At 40.1% G+C, this 24,318-nt stretch overlaps 1 protein-coding gene across 3 annotated transcripts in view; it reads right to left on the reverse strand.

Annotated features, from left to right (window-relative positions):
• FIG4 (FIG4 phosphoinositide 5-phosphatase) overlaps window positions 1-24,318 on the reverse strand; it is a 124,150-nt gene that overhangs the window by 60,738 nt on the left and 39,094 nt on the right. For all 3 annotated transcript variants that reach the window (XM_004753497.3, XM_045080210.1, XM_013056702.2), the window contains 9 exons: window positions 23,274-23,402; window positions 20,910-21,010; window positions 19,487-19,649; window positions 18,287-18,384; window positions 14,503-14,636; window positions 12,885-13,001; window positions 11,008-11,053; window positions 10,178-10,326; window positions 8,606-8,772 (listed from right to left, as the gene is read on the reverse strand). In XM_004753497.3, coding sequence (XP_004753554.1) covers window positions 8,606-8,772; window positions 10,178-10,326; window positions 11,008-11,053; window positions 12,885-13,001; window positions 14,503-14,636; window positions 18,287-18,384; window positions 19,487-19,649; window positions 20,910-21,010; window positions 23,274-23,402 — 1,104 coding nt within the window. The remainder of the gene's footprint in view (window positions 1-8,605; window positions 8,773-10,177; window positions 10,327-11,007; window positions 11,054-12,884; window positions 13,002-14,502; window positions 14,637-18,286; window positions 18,385-19,486; window positions 19,650-20,909; window positions 21,011-23,273; window positions 23,403-24,318) is intronic.

The following is a 24,318-nucleotide window of genomic DNA, read 5'->3' on the forward strand; positions in this document are numbered from 1 at the left end:
GCCAAGGAAATGTTGAAAAAGCAAAACAAAAGCGGGGGCATCACGTTGCCTGATTTCAAGCTTTACTACAAAGCTGTGATCACCAGACAGCATGGTACTGGCACAAAAACAGACACATAGACCAGTGGAACAGAGTAGAGAGCTCAGATATGGACCCTCAACTTTATGGCCAAATAATCTTCGACAAAGCAGGAAAAAATACACAGTGGAAAAAAGACCATTTCTTCAATAAATGGTGCCAGGAAAATTGGACAGCTATGTGTAGAAGAATGAGACTCAACCATTCTCTTACACCATACACAATGATAAACTCGAAATGGATAAAAGACCTCAACATGAGGAAGGAATCTATCAAAATCATTGAGAACATAGGCAGTAGCCTCTTCGACGTCAGCCACAGCAACTTCTTTCAATATATGTCTCCAAAGGCAAAGGAAACAAGAACAAAAAGCGAAAATGAACTTTTAGGACTTCATCAAGATCAAAAGCTTCTGCACAGCAAAGGAAACAGTCAACCCACGGAATGGGAGAAGATATTCGCAAATGACACTTCAGACAAAGGGCTGATATCCAGGATCTATAAAGAACTCCTCAAACTCAACACACACAAAACAAATAATCACATTAAAAAAATGGGCAGAAGACATGAACAGACACTTCTCCAAAGAAGACACACAAATGGCTAACAGATGTATGAAAAAAAGGTTCACCATCATTAGCATCAGAGAGATTCAAATCAAAACCACACCGAGATACCACCTTATACCAGTTAGAATGATCAAAATGAATAAGTCAGTAAACAAGTGTTGGAGAGGATGTGGAGAAAGGGGAACCCTCTTACACTGTTGGTGGGAATGCAAGTTGGTGCAGCCACTTTGAAAAACAGTGTGGAAGTTCCTTAAGAAATTAAAAATAGAGCTTCCCTATGACCCTACAATTGCATTACTGGGTATTTACTCTAAAGATACAGATGGAGTGAAAAGAAGGTACCCCAATGTTCATAGCAGCAATGGCCACAGTTCATCTGTACCCCAATGTTCATAGCAGCAATGGCCACAGTCACCAAACTGTGGAAAGAACCAAGATGCCTTCAACAGACAAATAGATAAAGACGATATGGTCCATATATACTATGGAGTATTATGCCTCCATCAGAAAGGATGAATACGCATCTTTTATATCAACATGGACAGGACTAGAGGAGATTATGCTGAGTGAAATAAGTCAAGCAGAGAGAGTCAATTATCATATGGTTTCACTTACTTGTGGAGCATAAGGAATAACATGGAGGACATGGGGAGATGGAGAGGAGAAGTGAGTTGGGGGAAATCTGAAGGGGAGATGAAGCATGAGAGACTGTGAACTCTGAGAAACAAACTGAAGGTTTGGGAGAGGAGGGTGTTGGGTGAGCCCGGTGGTGGGTATTAAGGAGGGCATATATTGCATGGAGCACTGGATGTGGTGCATAAACAATGAATTCTGGAACACTGAAGCGAAATTTCAAAAAAAAAGATGGGACAGGGCTACTCCAATCACTGTAATACAATACAGAAATTAGAGGTGCAGATAAGGACAGGCTCCGCTGTCCTTAAGGATGTTGAAGAGGGAGTTCACCTCAATGACATGCAACTTCACAGTGGAGAGTGGGGTGCTGTAGATTTTAGTAGAAGACATGAAATGGTATGAAACGGTCCTTTTGGAAAGTGGTCATTTCCAAATGGTCATTCCGCTAGAAGGAATATACCAGAGAAACGTAGTAGGACTGGCAGGTTGTTTTAATGTCCTTTGGAGACCTGTAGTCAGTTTAAAATGGAGCATAATTAGCTACAGCATTTTCTCTTGCCATGTTTAACTGCTTTGGTTGCAGGACCGGTGAACAGTTATTAATGTTATTTAAAAAGTTATTAAAACAAAACATTTTGCCAAGTGTCTCCTCCCTGCTAGAGCCAAACACAGCTTATCCACCTTAAACCTGTTAGAAGGATGACCTTAGTAGGCTGCCTCACTAGTCTTGATAAACTAAAATGTTCTTCTCCCTTGTACGCCTCTGCTCCAGTGGTGAGCAGAAAGTGAGTAAAACTGTTCTACAACCTTAAGGCACGACCACAAAGCTGAGGGATGCCTCCTCCGCATGTTTCCCATGTGTGGTGAGCTTTGCAGTCCTTACGTTGTGAATGTCTCTTTTTTTTTTTTTTTGAAATCTCTGTTTGAGAAGGATATGATTCCCCTCCATGCATGCGTGCACACACACACACCCTACAATTTTAAGCTGCACATGTGTGTATGTATGTATACATGTATGCATGAACAGAGCAGATCTATTATTAACTGCTAAAGGTATCCTGTATCTTTTTTTCTTCATATAACAGGACTGAAGTTCAATAAGCTTCAGCAAGAAAATTCAGCTAACCAAAATGCAAAAAAAAAAAAAAAAAGGTTAGAAGCAGCTTAACAAGTTCCTTCAGACAGACCGTTATAATAATAAAACTCTCCCTAACATCTGACGGGAGTTCCTAGGTATCTCTTCTTGGCATCCTCCAACTACCAACGTAACCAGCTGTGTTAGAAACCAATGGTACTTCTTAAAGACAACCTCAAAGCACGCTAAGATGAGAAGCCTCAAGAACAGTTTTTTTAAAAGAGCCTGAAAGAGAGTGCAGTGGGTTGCCTATATGGCATCAGTCGGTCTATACAAACCAATGATGAAATTCCCAAGGCAGCAAAGTAAAATGAAACAAAAGGGACTACATCAAACTAAAAAGCTTTTGCACAGTGAACAAGACCCTCAACAAATGAAAGACAATCTACTGAATGGGAGAATATATCTGCAAATGATATATCCATTAAGGGGGTAATATCCTCACTATATTAAGAACTCACACAACTCAGTACCAAAAAAATAACTGATTGAAAAGTGGGCAGAAGACCTGAAGAGATACTTCTCCAAGGAAGGCATCCAGATAGCTGACAGACATATGGAAAGATAGTCAACATCACTCATCATCAGGAAAATGCAAATCAAAACCACAATGAGATATCACCTCACATCTGTCAGAATGGCTACTATCAAAAAGACAAGAAATAACAAGTGCTGGTGAGGAATCAGAGAAAAGGGAACCCTAGTACACTGTTGGTGGGAATGCAAAATGGTGCAGCCACTATGGAAAAGAATGTGGAGAATCCTCAAGAAATTAAAACTAGAACTACCACATGATCTGGCAATTCTAGCTATTTATCCAAAGAAAACAAAAACACTAATTCAGAAAGATGTACCCTTACGTTCATTGTAGCATTATTTACAATCACCAAGATATGGATGCAACCTAAGTGTTGCACTTTTAAAAAAAGTGATACACATGCAATGGAATATTACTCAGCCTTAAAAAAGAATGAAATCTGGATAGACCTAGAGGGATTACGCTAGGTGAACTAAGTCAGATAGAGAAAATAATTTCACTTATATGTGGAATCTAAAAAATGATACAAATTAACAAAAAAAAAACCAGAAACAGATTCACAGATACAGAGAACAATCTGGTAGTTGCCAAGAGGAGAAGGGGAATTGGGCAAATTAGGGGAAGGGGATTAAAAGATACAAACTTTCAATTATAAATAATACATAGGGTTGCAATGTATAGCATAGAAAATATAAATAATATTGTAACAACTCTGTATGGGTGACAGTAACTAGATTTACCATGATTACTTCATGATTACGTGAAACTAATATAAACTTCATGATTACGTGAAACTAATATAATATTATATATCAACTACACTTCAATGACTAAAAACCCCTATGAGGGGTCCTGGATCAAAAACTCAAGGATCAAAAGGTCCCAAGGATCAAAAACTTTTTTGATCTTTGTTGATATATAAAGTGGTACTCTATCATAATTTTATTTTTCTTATTATGAGTGAAGTTGAGCTTTCTTTCATATGTTTAGAATCCATATGCATTGCTTTCCCTGTGAAGTGTACATGTCATTTGCTCATTTTTTCTCCACAACTTCTGGTCCCTTTATATTGGCTTATTATATCTAAAGGAAATACTGGCTCTTTCCATCTAAAGGAAATTAGCATTTTATGGTAGGTTTCAAATTTCTCCTTAGCTTGTCTTTTGACTTAATTTGCTGTTTGTCCATCTACATTACATTTTTTGGGTAATGAAAGGGAAAAAATTTCCAACAACCTAATGTCAAGTGTCTTCCTGCCTGCCCCAGAGGAATCACATGAGATTAAATTTTGTAAAGTTATCTTGAGTGTTTTAAAGAAAATGGCTCTAGAAATATATTAACATTATATGATAGCCATTGTAATTTTAAAATAAGCTGTATGCCTCAAGGATACCATGCTTCTCAAAATAAAGTCTGTTTTAGCCACACTATTTATAAAATAATTGCTTTCAGAGTGGTTCCTCTTTCAGTGGTACAGTTTTGCTTTACACTTCCATTATGTGCATGTTACACTTTTTCTTGACCATCTTCTATCTTTTAATAGTCCTCCCTGCTTTTTAAATCACATACATCTCTACATTCGTTCTCTCTGTCCCCCAGTATTATTTAAATAAACTTCAATAATGATTCCCATTACACGGACAATGATGTCAGAGGGCAAAAGAGTGGATGTTTCCTTTCCATTGGGGCAGTTTTCCACCTTTCCCGTGATAACCCATCCCCTGAGAGATATGTACTTGTGGACACACAACTTATACAAGTGTTATAGGTTGAACCGTGCCCCCCAAAAAAGATACGTTGAAGCCTTGGGACGCCTGAGTGCTTCAGTCGTTAAGTATCTATCTTCACCTCAGGTCATGATCTCCGGGTCCTGGGATCGAGTCCCACATCAGGCTCCCTGCTCAGTGGGAAGCCTGTTTCTCCCCCTCCCACTCCCCCTGCTTATGTTCCCTCTCTATCTCTCTTCTCTGTCAAATAAATAAATTTAAAAATCTTAAAAAAAAAAAAAAAAAAAGATACGTTGAAGACTTAAGCCCTGGGACCTGTGAATGTGACCTTATCTGGAAGTTGAGTCTTTGCAGATTCAATCCACTTAAGATGCAGTGGGAACTGGAGTAGGGCAGCCCATAATCTGATATGACTCATGTCCTTACAGGAAGAGTGAGACTCACAGGGAAAATGCCATGTAGACACAGACACAAGGGGAAAATGTCAGGCAAAGTCAGAGGTAGAAATGACAGTGCTGTGGCAAGCCACAGATCACCAGAAGTCATCAGAAACTATGAAGTAAGGATCCTCCCCTAGAACCTTCACAGGGAGCACGGCCCTGCTCATTCCCTGATTTCAGACTTTGAGCCTCCAGAACTGTGGGACAAGAAACTGCTGCCGCTTCAAGCCACTTAGCTTGTGGGATTTTGTTAACAGAAGCCCTAGGAAGCTAGCACCACAAAGAGGAGCCAGTGAGCACACCTTCTGGGAGATAACCCTATTCTAATCAATGCTCTAATTGGTAAAAACAAGTGAAACCCATTGTAATTTTGTGTTTCATGACTGATAATAACCAATTACTTCTAACTCACATTGTGGCCAATTTGAATACATCAGTACATATTAATGTCCTCACTGGTAATGAGAGCATTAGGGATAACAAAAGATGATGGAAATGCTTTAATATTTTTCCTTTAGAAATCTAGAATCGAAACTTATGCCACTGGCCAGATTCTCTAAGTTCGATTTCCCTCTCAGTTTTTGCTTGGATTACTCTACTTTGATTTTTAAGTTTTAAACCCAGTTCAAGGAGCAGGCATAAAGAGGAATATCTAAATTCTCATTAAGGTCCGCAGTGGACTCTGTGGTTTATGTTATACACTGAGCTTACCCAGAGTACCATAATGGGCTCCAAGAATGCAAAAGAAATGATCTGAGCCGTCTCGGGGCATCACTGATAAGCTACATGTTACTAGGCTGGCATCCTTAGTCCTGTCAATTTTGTAATTCAGGGAAAAGGGGGAATTGGGGAGGACACAGGTAATAAATTAACTCATGTGTTTATTAATACATCCCACAAATATTTAGTGTGCCATGAGCAAAGCACTGGGGACACTTCAGTGAACGAGCTGCCCATGGGGCTCTCTGGCCTCATGGCAGGAACTAATGGCATCGTGAATGATTTCCCGGCAACTGTGCTAAGTGCTATGAAGGAAAAACACAGAATGCCATTAGAACAAACCCTGGAGGACCTTCTTTGAGCAAGTCAAAGTACAGTGAGCTCTTGAGCCCGGCTAGGCATCAGGAGAAGATGGCAGTCATGTGTTCCAATGGGTGAAACAGCATATGATTAAGCAGCCTAATTTATTCAGGGAATATGAGAGCGTCAGTTCATCTGGAGAGGAACAATGGAGAACAGCATGGGGTAAATGACATGCAGGACCTACAGATTACCTTGTACTTCCCTCCCATGCCCACCAGGCTACCCACCAGCTTCTGGTTCCTCCAAAGTGTGTGAAAAGGGAAGGTCTTACTCGGTGCGATGCGCCCCAGGGCGAACCCTATGATCCCCACCCTTCTGGTGCTCGTACTGTAGTGTGATACTCTCTGCTATACAGTGAACTGTCTCCCCCAAAAGATACGTTGTAGTCCTAAACCCAAATACCTGTGAATGTATAATCTTATTGGAAAATAGGGTCTCTGCTGATGTAATCAAGTTCAAATGTCACACTAAATTAGGATGGGACCTAATGCAATAGGACTCGTGTCCTCATGAGACCAGGGAAATCTGACACTGACACAGACACAAGAAGGAAGGTGGCCATGTAACCACGGAGGCAGTGACAGAGGTGCCACAGTTACAAACCAAAGGACACCAGGGATTGCTGGAAAACTACCAGAAGAAAGGAAAGAGCAAGTCTGGATTCTCTCCTATCAGTTTCAGAAGGTGCCTGGCCTCACCAACAACTTGATTTTAGACTTTCAGCCTCCAGTATAGTGAGATAATAAATTTGGGCTGCTTTGAGCCACCCAGTTTGTGCTATTTGGTTACAGTGGCCCTAGCAAACTGATACTGATTTCCCTTGCAGGGGGTGGGAGATATGATGTGCTTCTAACCAATGGGATACGGCAAAGGGATGGGCCATCGCCCCCACAATTGTAAGACTCTCTTGCTGGAAAACTCATTCTAGAAACTCACTTTCCCTTGTAGGCTGTGAAGAAGCAAGTTACTAAGAGTCCCAAAGTCACAAAAAAACTATGAGGAACTGAATTCCACCAGCAAACGCGCAAGCAGGGAGCAAATCCTTCCCTAGTCCGACCTCCAGATGAGACCACAGCCTGCCTGACATCTTGACTGCAGCTCTGTGAGACTCTACGCAGAAAATCCAGCTAAGTTGTGCCTGGACTTCCCCCCACAGACATCGTGGGATAATAAACACATGTTGTCTTAGGCCGTTCTTAATCATTTGTTATGCAGCATGGAAAACAGATATGCTTACATTGTAACACAGCAAACAGACTTTGAATTCTCTCTGGGAATTGGAAATGTTGAAAGCTGACTCTGTGGGTGCTTTCAGGCATGCTTCAGAAGTTCCCGTCACCAGAGACTCTCTTGTAGTTCCCTTGGTGTGGACCAAGCAACTTTTCCTACCAGTTTTTCACAACTCCTTCCTTAGGAATCCAGGGATCACCTCCGGGTTCTTGCTGCTGGGTCCCTCCAGCCAGGACTGAGGTCAGTCCCATGCTACCACCCTCCCTCATGAAGCCTACGTCTGGTCGCCAGGAAACCACTCAAAGATCCTTTGACCCAATCATATTTAGGAGGGCAGGCCCTTCCCAACATGGCAGCCCTCTCCTCAGTCCATAGCTGTACTTCAGCTCTGCTACACAGCAATCCAAAGTTAACAGTTCTATGCCGTCCCTCCAGCAGAAGAATATAAGGATTTGGTCTGTGATATCTATTATGTTGGAAATTCCATCAGAATGGAGGCAGCAGAAGTACCATTTTAACAACTTGTTACTTTTGAGTATTCACAAGTCATAAAACAAAGAAAGATATAATTTAGTGTTAATGCTACTATTAATTTCTAGCTGACATTTAAAAAATTAGCTTGTCAAGATTATGAATCCTATTTTTAAAATAATGATTAAATACCCTCAAACAGATTTATCTATGTATTGCAAGGTGACAGAAACCAAGGAATCAAAGTATTTTGCATTACTGGGCTCCTGGGTGGCTCAGTCAGTGGAGTGGCTGCCTTCAGCTCAGGTCATGATCCCAGGATCCTGGGATCAAGTCCTGCACTAAGTTCTCTGCTCAGCAGGGAGTCTGCTTCTCTCTCTCCCTCTGCCCTCCCACCCACCCGCATGTGTTCTCTCTTGTTCTATCTCAAATAAATAAATAAAATAGACATTTTAAAAAAAATCTTCTGCACTACTTAAAAGCTCCTATTATGGGTGGAAAAATGCAACACTGCACTATTTAAAATATAAAATTTATTCATTCATTTATTGAATAAATGTTTATTTAGAACATTCTAAGTGAGATTCTATTTTAAACTTTGGTTTTACTTAGCTAGATTGCTCAAAAAAGGTGTGTATATAAGAAGAAAAGTGCATATCAGGTAAAGTTTTAGAATGGCTTATTATTGCAGAATTACCTGAAAAAGCATTGCTGTAATATCTAGACAGGGTCTGCATGATGTCTTTTGAATGCTGGGTCCACGGTGCTATCTTTCTGTAGGTTTTTACACGATGAACAAGTTGAGAACCACCATACTGAAGGGAAAGGGTGTCCCCATGATCTTCATAGAGTTCCTCAAATAACCTATATCAAAGAAAAATAAACATTACAAAATTTTACCAGAAGTATTACACACATGGTTCAGTTAGCCACATATGAATTCCTAATAGCCTTTCAAGCAGACTCTTGATGATAAATCCATATGTAAAATATATGCTACAGTGATGGTCTAGTAAGTAAAAAAAACGTTCTAGAAAACACTAAAATGGAGGTTGGAGAAACAAAAACACAAGGCGTCAAAGCCAGACCAAGGTGATTCTAACCAGACTAAAGGACCCCTAACTTTCTTCAGGCTGCCAAATCAATTTACCTCCCACAACAGAATTTGATGAGCTCTTGCCACCGACAGATAAACCATACTCTTTCCTCAGAACACGTTTGAAACCTGTATTTCTCCAAGTGCCTGTTGAGATTTTCAGTGCTGTGATATCTGTGAATCTGGCCACTTGGAAGTTGCTCATTTTCCTAACAGAGCCTTTATGACTACCTCAGATGACCAATAACAAGCGCCATTGTATTTTCAAGAAAGAGCACTTCACACAGTGGCATAGATCCAATGGACAGTGAAGAAATGTAATCCTTCATGAAGAATCAATCTTTCATGTACCTTATATTTTTAATTCAAAATGCATGAAGGCACATGACTTCTTCTTTCTAATGCAATCTAAATTTGTTGTTGTTGTTGTTTTTTTAAGATTTTATTTATTTGAGAGAGAGTGTGCAAGAGTGCGCATGAGCCAGGACAGGAGTGGGGGAGGAAAAAAGGGGGAGAGCAAAGGGGGGAAGAGAATCTTAAGACAATTCCGTGCTGAGCACGGAGCCCACCATGGGGCTCGACTTGATCTCATAACCCTGAGATCATGACCTGAGCCAAAACCAAGAGTCAATGCTCAACTGAGCCACCTGGGCACCCCTGCATTTGTTTGGTAAAAACCCACCCGTTTTGTATTTATCTAAAGCACTCTGGATTTATATAAAGAACATAGTATTTATTCATAATTAACACACACAAAAAAAATAAAAACCATGGCAACAACACACAGGTCTTTAATAAAATATTACAAAATTATTTTGAAAAATGTCTTCCAGCAACATAATTTTTGAGAAGTTAAAAGAAGAAACAAATTCATAGAAGTCCTTATTATTAATCAGTTTTACTCTCTGTGATTACCAGCATTCAGAAGGTGGAAAATAAGATTTACGTAACTGCAGGGCGCCTGAGTGGCTCAGTCATTAAGTGTCTGTCTTCGGCTCAGGTCATGATCCCAGCATCCTGGGATGGAGTCCCATATCGGGCTGCCCAATTGGTGGGAAGCCTGCTTCTTCCTCTCCCACTTCCCCTGCTTGTGTTCCCTCTCTTGCTGTGTCTCTCTATGTCAAATAAATACATAAAATCTTAAAAAAAAAAAAAAAAAAGAAAAAGATTTACCTAACTGCGTCTGTATCAAACTGCAGATTCGGCTTGTCGATCAGTCCCAAGGAGTACAGCTGGTACGCCAGAGCGCATTTTCCCACCATAAACTGTGCTGTGTTGGTGCGGTCTAAACAGTCCACACAGTTGGTTCGAAGAACGCCAGTCTAAACAGAAATACCGTTAAGACTGTCAACCGTTATTCAGGGGCCAAAACTGCTACTATCCCACTTTAGATGTCCTTCCTTAAAAAAACAGAAGAAAAGCTGTAGGCAGGGTATTATTCCTGAACAAACAATGAAGAACATTATAGAAAAGTCACATTTGCTGCTCACTTAAAATTGCTGCACTGGCATCATTACACCTACTAGTCTGTATCTGAATTTTCTTCCTGAGTTTAAAATAAAACAGTGAATGTTTCCCACATGGACCAATTACGAAAATACATGCTTTTATTTGGATACATCTCCTTTATTGTAAAAACCAAATATTCAGTGGTTGAGGCCGTATCTTTCTTAGAGCATAATTATTATATGTACATATATTGGGATCGTTTCTGGCTTGTTTTCCAAAGTGATTCTAATTTATTCTTTTCCCATTTCTGTTTATGTTTTAATTTCCAATAATAAAATCTATCTTATATAGAAAAAATCTACAGGCCATTATTATTTTAGCTGCGTATCACTTGTAAGAGTTAAATACTGGCAGTTAGGCTTTTAAAAATCATTTCCAAACAGTTAATAATTTTTCATTAAATAAGAAGTATCTCTCTCTCATGGCTGCTTTCAGAAAACATCATACACTGCAAATACAGATTCTTTGTATTATTAATAGAGTAGCATCTATACCTGCAGGCGACCAGCGCGAATCACACATCCTCCTAGTTCATTCCACCTGTGTTTAAAAATAGATGTTTAAGAAAAAATTTAATAGTATAATCTATATTCATTTTTGGTTCCAGCTCTTTATAAGGAATCAAAGGAACAGGGCTGAATACGCCAAAATAATCAACTGATTCTGCTTCTTTCATTCTTTCTGGTAAGTGAATATGCAAAGAACTCAGAAGGAAGGCTCTCCATGCTTTCTTTCCTAACGGAGGCCCAGGAAAGAAGCATCTTCTCTTGCCCCAGGGTCCCACACCCAGGCATTTGTCTCCCATGGTCAACCAAAATCCCTCTTGCTTTATTTTAAGCCCATTTCCTGTCTGGTTTCTACAGACATTAATAGTAATCACAGGGCACTGAGCTTTATCCTTCTCCCCTCAACAGTCAGACTCTCTCCCTCCTCCAGCATTTCTTCGTGGAGCTTTGCTGCATTCCTTTGGTTGTTTTTGCAGAAATCCTTATTATTGTCCTTCCTACTTATTTTCTCCATGTGCTAAGGAATGCCTGGGAATATGTTCTAAGCAATATATAATGATATTGAGATTTTATTTTAATGGTTTAAAGCATTTTAATGATTTAAAATATTTTAAGTTCTTGAAATATCTTCATTATTTTAAAGAAGGTTCAGTTCAGAAGATAGTTCACACAACAGGCCTGACCGCTATTCTCAGAAAGGCCTGCTTATATGGTTGGCCCTTGGCTGACATCTGGGAACTTGAGTTCCCACCATTCCCAGATGGACGAGAGTGGTTCACTGTTCCTAAACTGTCTGTTGAAACAATATAGTTTTGCTGAACATCCTCGTTCCTTCTGGAAGTCAGGAAATTTGGTATGTGCCAAGCAAAAGCTGCCTAGGGGACCAGACTCCAGTGAAAAACCCTGGCACTGAGTATCTCATCATCTCCTCTGGTTGGCAATGTTTCACCCATTCTGTGACAACAAGCTCCTGGGGGAATTAAGCATGTTGTGTGGGACTCCATTAGGAGAGGACTCTCAGAAAGCTTTACCTATTTCCTCTGGACTTTGCCACACATGCCTTTTCCCTGTGCTAATTTTGCTTTGTATCCTTTGACCTTAATAAATCACAGCCATGAGTATGAGAATATGCTGAGTGCTTTGAGTTTTCCTAGTGGATCCCTGAGCCTGGGAATGGTCTTGTGGACCACTGTCACAAGTACCCTAAAATTCAAATTATAACAAAAAAAACAGCTTCTAGTTTCATTGATGAGTTCTACTGTATCTCTGGTTTCTACCTCATTGATCTCAGCTCTACAAAAGGAGGACTTCTGAAGACACACACACTATACAGTTGGTAGGATTTTTTGCTTTTGTTTTTTTAACCATTATAGTTAACTTCGTAGTTGAAAATAAAATGCTGGGGATATATAATATCAGATCCTAAAAAGATAAATAAAACATGATCCTTGATCTGAAGAAACTCACAAAGTAGTAATAATGAAAGATCTGTGAGAAAATAACTGTAATACAATGATAAACATTATTTTCATTAAAATGTTAGTATTCAGTCGATGGAAAAAAAATTCCTGCTCCTATTTAATGCTGAAAAATAGGATTCACTGCAGAAAACTTCACTTTACAGAAATATTTTATATAATGTTTGTTCCATGAAGTAAAAGATAAAGACTCCTCAGCCTCCATCTCAAGATACATGACCAGAGGAAGTCCTGTGCCCACAGTGAATGTTCATTCCACAATCACCTGAACGTCCTGTCTGTCCCAATAAATTCATCCATCTTTCAAGTAGTACAAACTGCTCATATTTAGAACAGTTATCCATGAGAGCAAAATGTTTGATTTCAGTTTTTAAATACCATACGTACTTTTCATCTGGCCGCAAGATGCTACAGTAAGAATCGGGACGGTTTACAAAGAAACCCGTTTTCTTCACCACGCTCTCCGCAATCACGTTAAGTCGATCAAGGACATTACACAGCTTGCTGATGACAGGAGGAAGAACGAGAAAAGTGAGAAGAATCTGTTTAATATATATTTACCCTTTATATCTGAAGCAAATAGAGTCAATAGTAATGATATCCGTGGATTTAATTTTTAAAATCTCTGGTTTGTATCCAACAGGAACACTGTAATAATTAGTTTCTATCGTATAATGTGTACTCAGTAACGAACAGGATTTGGTGCAAAGAGACATGAAGGGCCGCATCAGCTCTTGGCAAGCCTTAATCTTGGCACATTACATCCCCTGGAGAGCTTTTCCCAAAGCCTTTCACTACTTAAGAGTCCCAGCAGTCAAGTCAATATGCATTCACAGGATGACTGTGAGGCGTGTGTGATATACAGTGGAGGTGGCAGAGGAAGAAAACCCTGGAAAATAAATACAAATGGTGCCCACCTGTGATCAGGCTTAGAGGCGAGGAAAATGTGTGCATATGTGTGTGTGAGGTGGGCATGGGTATCTAACTACACAAAATGATTCGGAAAAAAGCACAATGAGTTACAGTACAAAACAAGCCAGTAACATTAAAAATACGAACGAGGCCTCAAAATAAACCTATGATGCCTGGGACATGAGTAAAAGGAGAAGGCGAGGTTGAAGAAAGGAGGTCCCAGGGATGATATGTTTTGAGTCAGCTCTTGACAGGTAAAGGAGGGGTGGGGAAGTACCCCGGAGGGTTGGGGGGCGCGAACAACAGGGACAGAGGCTCTGGAATGGGACCCCGGCAGCCACACTGGGAGCTGAGCACACAGTTTCAGTTTTCAGGAACAGACTGGCCCCAGAACAAAGAAAAAGTTATTACATTCTGGAACCAACCAGGCGATGGGGTTTAACACTACACTAAGGAGTCTGGATTTACTACCAACATTCAGGAGTTACTGCAGGTTTATCCACAGGTGAGATCGTCTGAAAGCGGCGTCTGAGAAAGTGATTAAACAGGAGGACAGGATGAAACATGGAAAAGTGAAGCCAATGCCTGTGAGGGAAAAGTCGTGGAACAGGGATGTCCTGAAGTGACCAGCTACTTCAAAGAGAATGTCCAAGTGATATAAGTCATGGGCAAAAAAAAAAAAACCCAAAAAAACCAGAAAACAGAGTCTGGTCAATTAATTGAAGCACTCAAATTATACATCAGTAGAAAACAGCCCCTCAAGCAGATTCATAAAGGAAATTAAAAGAAAACATTCACTTTATTTTTTTTTTTAACATCTTATTTATTTTCAAGAGCAAGCAAGCTAGCAAGAGAGAGCATGAGCAGAAGGGAGTGGCAGGGAGAGAGGGAGAAGCAGAGTTCCTGCTGAGCAGGAAGCCTGATGTGGGGCTTGATCCCAGGACCCTGAGAAGATGATGAGCTGAAGGCAGATGCTTAACCCACTGAGCCACCCAGCTGCCCACATTAACTTTACCACAGAGATCAGTTTCCTGCAATTTTACATCACAAGAAAAGGATAATGCCAGAACCAAACATATGAATATCTACTCACCTTTTGGTGTACTTGGCCATATCCCAAGGGATATAAATAATCATGTGTTCAGGAGGCAAAAACTGGTTGAGGTACGTCACAGCGGCTACAAGCTCTTCACTCAGAATTCTCTCGTGCTTTCTTTTCTCTCGTTCCTTTATCAAAAATTAAACATTTTGGGGTTTCTAATTACCTCAAATCAGAGGAAGAGTCTTTTAACAGTTTTACTTTTCAGCTAAGACAAGAAGCCAAAGTCTTAAATATATGAAACAAAACTTAAAATAAAAATAATATAAATGCAGAGAAATAAATGCTTTGTTGAATTAAAATCAACAGATAATTAGCTTCAAAAATTCCAGGAGATAACATTTCTTTTTAGTAACTTCCTGGAGCCCTGAGAATCCCAGTTCACCTTCCTGGGGCTGGTCTACATACTCCACACCCCACTGTAGCAGAGCACAACTCCCCAAGGACCAGAAGAAAGAAACCCCCAACTTCAGCCAGCTAAGGGTCACCAAAATCAACTGGGTCTGTACAGATAATCCCTCAACTGGCTGAGAGTGCTTTGACAGCCTATAGGCGTTCTTAAATTGGACTCTCACAAAATCCCTTGTGAAGTAGCCAAGGCAGGCCCTTCCCCCTCTCCCCTTTTTACACTGTGGTTGAATGAGGTTAAGAGGTGTTCACGAGAATCTTACCTTCTGCCTCCCTGCCTGCTGTATACCCCATTACATATCACACGCTTCTCATTCGAGAGCTCTCAGGCTGCGGCCTGCTAGCCACGCAGCCTTTGGCAAAGCTCTCAACTTTCCTAGGCCTCTATTTCTTCATCTATAAAATGAGGCAACAACAGTATCTTCCTCACAGCAAAAATGTGAGGCTTAAAAGTGATAAAACATGATCATCTCTTCTCAGAGCATCTGCCACATGGGGACTATTCATCAAAACTAACTCCTTTTATTGTTATCCTGTTCAGGACTTCACTTAGGGACAAGGAAAAACAATTCAGTGATAGTAACACTGACATGGTGTGGAGGCACTACGGCTGGCATCAAAATGGGTCTCTGCTGTTTTCAATCATGGTGATTAGCTATCAGTTGTCATGAATTTAATTAGCTAACCGCTGTGGAAACAAAAAGGGTATCTATTTTGCACAGCTGAGTAAACCAAATGGGAGGAATTAGAAAAGTATTGATTAAGAAGCGTTAAATCAGTTTAGAACGAACATGTAGTTAGCTTTTTATATCTGAGAGAATTAAATATCTGGAATTTTTCTCAAAAGCCCTTCATATCAACTAAAGGAAACAAAACCTTTTTGAAATTTGATCAAATCTGACATTTCATGAGATGGGGAGAACAGGTTATCCAATCAACCATCGGTCATCTCTGAGGAATTTGCTCTGTGCCCCATCTGACTGTCGGGGGCTAGCGTTAGTAAGCCAACCTCCTTTGGGGCACAGACCCCTGCTACAACCAAATGAAAACATCACACACACAAGCGGTTTTGCATATCATCTCAAGGGTTCAGAGACTCCTCCAGTGACCATCCAGGGTCCTCAGACTAAAAACCTCCAAATAGTTATGCCTGACTACAGGTTGACTTTCTATTGATTCCCCAGTAATAGCACTGAAGGCACAGGTGGGGATTGTGGCGAAATGTCAACCAGCGCCTCAAACTTCCATAACAAGGGAAGTGGGGGGTGGGGATATTCACAGCACACGGTAAGAGAGAAAAGAAATCAAGGGAAGTATTTCACTTTAGTGACTTCATATGGAGGTGGAAAAAAAAAGTGAAGATCCCTCAGTATCATTCCACACACACAAATGCGTTCTTGGACGCTAATCACAAGTTAATACTTTTTCCGACTGAACTGAATAAACACCTTCTTTTGTCCTATGAATAAAATAACTAATGACAAAGACAATAACAACAAAAACCTTTTCTTTCCATTCCGCAAAACAGTAACTTAATCTCTACACTATTTTCTAGTTAATATCCAGTTATTGCCAGGATTTTTTTGACAATGGAATGATAAACAAGTACAATTTCTAAGTCCGCCGACTAGCCTTTAAAGATTAAAAAATAAATGCACATTTGAGAAACCTGGGCAAGAACACTTTACAACCCCATGTATCGGATATTATTTTTTGAATCTATGTATTTAATGCAGAATTATTTCAAGCATCATAGACTGAATCTCCATTTAGCCATAGCTTTTAACAGCAGCATAAGGACTTTGTAAAATGCGAAGCAAAGTCAGTGTTCCCTGTTTCGGTGAATGGCATCACCATCCAGCCACCTGAAGTCACCAGCAACCTGGGAGTCAAGCCGGACCTCTCCCTCTCCCTCCTGTCACAGCCAGCCCATCGCCCAGTCTCTGCCCTCCGCATGCTTCTGTCCATCTCTACCATACCACCCCAGTTTAAGCCAGGGCCACTCCCTCCCTGGACAATTAGAATAGCCTCCTATGGGGTCTTCCAGCATTCTTTAACCTTGTGCCTATCCACATGTTCTCTTGAGGTCAGCATAGTCTTTTTAAAATGTAAGTCTGATCACAATCCTCTTACTCACTCATGCAAAACCTTCAGCGGTTTCCCATTAAACTCTAAAGATAAAGACCAGACTCATCGACACACCCTACAAGGCTCTGCAGGGTCCGGCCAGAGCTCTCTCCTCAGCCTCATCCCACAACAGTGCCCTCATCATCTCTCTGGCCCTCGTCGTCAGGACCCCACCATACATGGCGTTTCCTTCCCCAAACGCACCATGTCCCCTCTCCTGACCCAGGGCCTCGGAACCTGCAATTCTGAACTGAATACTATTTTCTCTCTTCTTGGCCTAGTTAATGCCTCTTCCTTCAGTCTGCATGGCCTCATCACCTCCTCAGAAACTTCTCTCCCATTATAAGCTCTCATGTGTTGGTACTTCGGCATTACTTCACCATCTCCTCCGTTAGACTGTCAGCTCTATGAAGGCATGAGTTGTTTCTATGACTGCCATGGCACAAAGGAAACCTTTGAGAAGACTTGTTAAATAATGAACTAAACGGACATAGGATTCCTTGTTTTTTGTTTACATTTATTAACCAATCTCTTAGAATAATCTCACACTATTAAGTTGTTGGCCACTGCTACAACCGTAACGTAACAATAACCTTGTGTTCAGGGTTTTCTTGGCAGCATAAATCTCTTCAATGCACATGGTGGCAACAGATTCGGAAACAATTTTTATCTGGTTTCCTTGTCTCCATTCTAGGCTGTTGACCCAAGGGCCTACTCACGTCCATGAGATCTACTGACCAGACAGTGTACTCTCACAAAGAAGCACAGAACTGCAAGGCCAGGCCACCACTTTGTCCACCTTGTTCTTAAACCACCCCAGTTTCTGACTCCAGCCTTCAGATCTTATTACCGCATGTAACCTTCCTAAGAGATCTCTGATTTTCAAGGGAATGGGTTATATCAAGGCTAGGCTGTGGCTCTGTGATCTCCATGCTTCCTTCTCCAGGCTGTCTTGGAAACTAAGGCAGAACTTCACTCATCTCCAGTTCACCCAAGGAAATCAGAAGATTGACAGCATTGCTTTCTTCCCTTGGAAACATACTGCTGCTTCTCCCTAGGGAAGAGGCCACACAGAACCTAGGCCAATGGACAGTGGCTTAGATGGTCAGACACAGTGCTCTGTCACAACACGGAAAATCTAGAAACCTCTCCTCTGGGGAGAGGTAAAGCAAGCTTGTAAACCCCTTTGGGCTGAGGAAAAATATTCCTCCATTTCATAACTAAACAGACGGACACATCATACCTTCACTAAATTCAAGATGATGATGGGGGAGCCAAACCTTTGAAGCATCTGGTCAAAGTGAAGGGCAGCCACGTGTGCAAATGGATCTGCCTGATCCACTAAGGGGGATAAAAAGGATGAATAAATACCAGAATGAAAATCATAAAGCAAGAATAAGAGAAATATAAGGTTTTGTTTTCTTTTTTAACGTTCAAAGAAATGCAATTCAACTAATCTAGTCGTTTTACTTCCCAAGTTCCTCTTGAGCTTATCAGATACTCATTTGTCACATATTTACTGAATTTGACTGATTCTCACATTTCTGAAGTAAAATAGAATTTACTAGCAGCCAAAATTAAAGAAAAATTATGTTACGAAATAAAATAACAAAAGTCCTTCTTCTAAATTATCTACTTTCCAGTACTAAAACTTTGTTAGGATCTAAGAATTCATGGATTTCTCTAATACTACATCATCTCAAAGTATGGGTAAAAAAGAGTTTTTATTATTTATTTATTTACTTACTTACTTATTCTGGAGCAATCTTTTTAATAGTAACTCTTCTATTAAATAGAATTTTGGAACACGGTAAAAAAAATTCAAAAAAAAATTAAATTAAATTAAATTTTAAAAAACCTGAAGCTCTCTTTAAACCTAACACAAAACATTATAGAATTCTTGAAAGAATTGGTTATACCTTATGCTCTACTGTGAAATGGTAGTAAATATAGTGGAATTGATATTTTAATCAGTGGCTGAAATCTGCAAGCATCAATTTAGTTCTTTTCTGGATTTATGGTGAATTAAACTAAGGTCTAGGGGTGCCTATGTGGCTCAGCAGGTTAAGCCTCTGCCTTTGGCTCGGGTCATGATCTCAGGATCCTGGGATTGAGCCCTGCATTGGGCTCTCTGCTCAGCGGGGAGCCTGCTTCCCCCTCTCTCTGCCTGCCTCTCTGCCTACTTGTGATCTCTCTCTCTGTCAAATAAATAAATAAAATCTTTAAAAAACAAACAAAAAAAACTAAGATCTACACTTAATACTATATTCATGTAAATATGGTCACTTTAAATAATAATAATTCTCTCTGACAAAATATAGTAAATGTATGAATGCAAATGCATCTGCAAAAAAAAAAAAAGACTGCTCCAAAAAATAAATACATAAATAAGTAAATAATAAAATTTTAAAATATAAAAAAAAAAAAGGACTGATCCACGCACATGTAATAGGTGGTTTAGGCATCATAGTTGAAATGTCCTGAGACCAGTATAAAGGAACGGATCCTCTAACTTGGACATAAGAAGAGTAACTTCCTGCAGTAAAAGACATCACAGAAGCATCACAGAGTATTTGTTCCGTCTCCACTTCATTTGCAACATCGCCCTGAAAAGAAAGGTGGCATTTAAAGATATTTTATGTTCTTAGAATTTTTTAATGGAAAAAAATTTCCAAGTATACAATGAAATTATAATTCCCTTTCTTAGAACACTTTAAAAGAGGTAAATGTTGATCAATATTCAATGTGCACATTAGGAAAGGAAAACCATTAAAATGCAACAAAGGAAGGCAATTAAAAATAGCCCAGAATAGACTAGGAAAAAATCAAATTAAATAGCTAATAATACAAGTAGCAGACAGAGAACAGCCTGAGTGATATAAATGGCAGAGAGGGAGAGAAAAGGAAAACAATTACATGAAATTATACAGGAGGTTAGGAAGACTAGCAGAATATAAAACTTCAATTCTGAAGGCCAGGGAGGAAGGAAAGGACAATAGAGTGAGATTCAAATAATGCCTGATGGACAGAAGGGAAAAAAAGGTCTAGAGTTAGCTTGGCTTATAAAAGTACAGACGGATAGGACAAAGAATAATTTCAGAGGCATTAATAATATGTCTGCTTAATTATCCGTAAAATGTTCAAAAATAAGTAACATAGCAAAATTGTGATTTTTCTCAGCGCACCAGTCTTAACTATTTTCATTGTTGATACAATTTTAAGAACAATGGTGCTATTTTAACCCAGGATTAAAGCCCAATGTCTCACTCAATCTGTCCACTCGATCTCACATCTGGGTAAGACTCAAGCTGTCTACTGCAAATAGAGATGAAACACTTGGAGGAGAGGACATGACTGATGGAAGGATAGGACTCCTGTCATGGCTATTTTCCAGAGCCGAGCAGACTAAGACCCTGCCGGGAGCCAAACTAAAGTAGAGGTGGCAGTAGGGGGGATGGGGTTTCCATGCCTCGCTCTACTTTGTCTTTTCATCAAAGATGCGTTTCCACTGAGGGCTCCCCTCCCCGTACTCCTCCAATGGAGACACTTTGCTATTTTAGTCGCTACACTAAATATGCACTATGTTTTTTCATATCTTACAGAAATGGCTCAGCCTCCAAAACATGAGACATGTCATAACTCCCCAGGGCAATGCACAAGTCGCTCTAAGATAGCTGATTTTTCAGAACCTCTGTATACTAGTCACATTCCTCACAAGTGTCAGACACCCTGGAGCATTAATTATTCTCTTGATCACATCCCAAACTAAGAAATGCCACTTTCTAGAATTCCACTTGGCTACCTCCATCAGCAAGGCTGATGTGAAAGGTTAAGACGTCAGCAGTGCCGCTGCTTCTGCATCTTACCTCACAGTTGGCGCCCCTCTTGAGAAAGCGGGTCCCCGCAAACTTACTGGATCTTCTAGCTATTAGAGTCACGTAGACGGGTCGTCCATAGATCAACAGCTCTTAGAAATCAAGTTAAAGTTATTTGAGCATTCACACCAAACTGCCACACCCCACCAAGAGAATCATTAGACCTTAAATATGCATTTAAATATAGCTTGACCAGAAGGTTAAAGAACACCCAAAAGTTCCACCCAAGAATGGAACAGCGTTGGGTCTAACTGTTCTTCCAAATGAGGCAGGTATTAAAGCAAAAACAGGCCACCCTAAGGAGTGGTTTCCATGCATTTCAGATGAAACAGTAAAAAGGTGTCAGGTTCGTGGCCAAGGGAAGGCCTGGTCTCTCCTTATTGCCAACTAAAGGATGTAAACAAGTACAATTAATCCTTCTTTGGTCTTCAGAGATCATACACCACTCAAAGAGAGCAATGCCGCTTAACAGGGGGTTAAATAGGAAGCAATACATCATATGTACGGAATGGAGTATGTGTAATACTGTAAAAGTTCCCCAAATGTGTCACCTAACTACAAAAACTAAACACTGAATTACTGAACCGATACACAGCTTATTGATTATGTCACTTTATTTAGTTTTCTGAGCCTCAGTTTCATCTTCTGTAAAATGGTGTAAGTACTAGTAAAGTAACTAACTTTATGAGGTGGTTGGGGGGACTAGGTTAGGTAACGCGTGTAAACCAGTGCCTGTCCTACAGTAAATGCTGACTATACAGCAATTTCTTTTACCATCGTAAAGACTTCCACAATTCATTAAATGCTTGATAACTAGGAAACTAGTTTCATCACCTAAGCTAATGAGCTTTAAAATTATAATCCATGGTGCTATTCGCTATTTTTAAAAACACAAACATTTACTGTGCTTAATACAGGTTTGGCCCTGAGTTAGCTCTTGAGGATACAAAACAGTTTAGAACTGCCTCTTGGAAAATACCTTTAGAAACTGTAACACATTCTTTTTGGTGTCCTTGGTGGTGAAAACTTTGTGTTCTTTCCAGATACATTTCACTTTTGGCAACAGAAAAGGTAATTCAGGGCTAAATCTCATTATTCAGTGAACAAACCAAGCAGATACTAATACTCACTGCTTGGAAATTATTATAAATTAATGAGCCTGACTTGCAAGTTCGGGGCATAAATCTTACTCATCCTCATTTTAAACTTCCTTTGTGTCAGCATCTAGCCTCTTTTCTCCCTCATGTGCCGTAAAGAAGGCGCCATAGGTGCTCTTTAGGACTGATCTCTCTAGCTATACCCCTTGATCCCACTCCTCCCAAAAGTCCTAGTGCAAAATATGCATGATCAAATTTACTCATTTAATGATCTCAAAACAACCACTCCTTTAAAATTTTCACCATAGGTCTTAAAAAACCTGACACAAGAAAGAACGTCAACTGGAAAACAAGCTAGGTGTACAAATGTCCTTACGCGATCTCTAAAAGGGACAGGAAAAAACGAAATACTACTCGTAGCATAACAGCACTTTCTGGAAAGGTTTCAACCATAGTGACAAGTTAAGTAAAAGGGAACAAAAGTATTTATAAAATTGAACTCAAAATCAGCTTAACCTAAGGTTCAACCTGCATCTACTAAATCTCTTACGTCCCTTTCCAATCCAGGCCTTTCTTACATTATGCCCGAACCACAGCAAACTCTTCCTAACTCATGTACCCTGTTCTGGTCTCATTTTATTTAATCCAACTTGAAAATAACTGTCAACTTAACCCTCCTAAGTACTCCCCTCTACACTACCCTCTTGAAAAAGCTTTTCAAAAGTTCAGGCACCAAACCCAGAATGCTTACTTAGTCTGACCACCAATGCAATCTGGTGACTAGCTACCCCACTACCCACTAGGTTGTACTTCCCAAGGATTTTACACCCTAAGGCAGGAGAAGACTCCCATGAACTTTTCTACCCCTACACTCATCGTGCTTTCCCCACCTCGGAGCTTGCTGCTTGCTTCCTGCTCAGGTCTGACTTTTGCTTGGAGCTCAGGCCAAGCCTGACTTTTCCTAGGAGCCTGCCCTGTCCTCCCCACCTGTCAGTGATTCTGCTCCTCCTCTCAGAAATGAATGATACTTATGGCCTCTATTACTTCCTAAGCACACAGCATTTCTCTATTGTTTATCTCTCTGTGTATATAAGAGATCTGTTTAAATGGTCTGTATTCCTGATATCATCAGTAAGTTTTCCTGCTGGGTGTAGAGAATGGTAATGAATAATCTTATAATTCGTGTACAGTCTTCTACAGATTGACACAGCTTAAGTTTAATAATATATACCTTAACTTTTTTTTAAAGAAAGGATACTTGACTGCCCACAGAACCCATGAATAATATACAACAGCCAGTCACGATGCACAGCATTTTTAATTATATCCAGAAGTTCACCGTTCCACACGTACTTCATATAAGGCTCACTAGAGATCCCAAATACACCTGAAAAATAGAAGTCGGTACCAGAAATATAAGGAAATGGTCTATACTCCTCTTTAAGTTCTAAAGTTTTTGTTTTTAACTTCAAAATAAAATGTCTGATTAAGAGCATTGTTATTTTCAGTGGCTATAATTTATATCATCACCCAGAACACTGTGCTGATTCTGCACAAAGTAAAAGAATAAACATATTTTTCCGATTTGTGGGAGTTTTTAACCTAAGAGAAAAGTAAACAAGAGGGAAATGAAGGACACACGGACAAATACACGACCAAGGCCGAGAGAGAGCATCAGGCAGCGGCTGGGAGCGCTGCTCTGGGGGTGCCGAGCGCCTGGGTCCAAACCCTGGCCCTGCCTCTCATCAGCAGGGTCGCAGGTGGGACCAAGAGTGCTATCTGCTACCGCAGTGTCCATTTCATACATCTGTACCTGTATCACATGGTTGTTGTGAAGACCGTAATGAAGATAATGCACAAAAATTGCTTCGAACATGCCTGGTGCCTTACTGATACTTCTGTAAGTGGGAGTTATTACCCTATCAGGCCTTTTCTATACGAAGAAATTAATTTCATCAAACATGATTTTAGCATATCCAGATATACTTATTAAACATCAATGAGTTTTACAAAACATATAAAGGGCAAAATGAGAACTAAGTATGTTTTTGATGATGGCTTAAAAGACTGTAACAGTGGGATGCTGCGGTGGCTCAGTCAGTTGTGTGTCCAACTCTTGATTTCAGCTCAGGCATGATCACAGAGTCCTGAGAGCAAGCCCTGGGCCAGGCTCTGAGCTCAGTGGGGAGTCTGCTTAAGGAATTCTCTTCCTCTTGCTCCGCCCCTCCCCCTGCTTATGCCCATTCATTCTCTCTCTCATAAATAAGTAAATCTTAAAAAAAAAAAAAGACTAACAGTTCTGG

Source organism: Mustela putorius, unplaced genomic scaffold, assembly GCF_011764305.1.
Source record: "Mustela putorius furo isolate JIRA1106 unplaced genomic scaffold, ASM1176430v1.1 tig00000450_pilon_pilon_pilon, whole genome shotgun sequence".
Taxonomy (NCBI): Eukaryota; Metazoa; Chordata; class Mammalia; order Carnivora; family Mustelidae; genus Mustela; species Mustela putorius.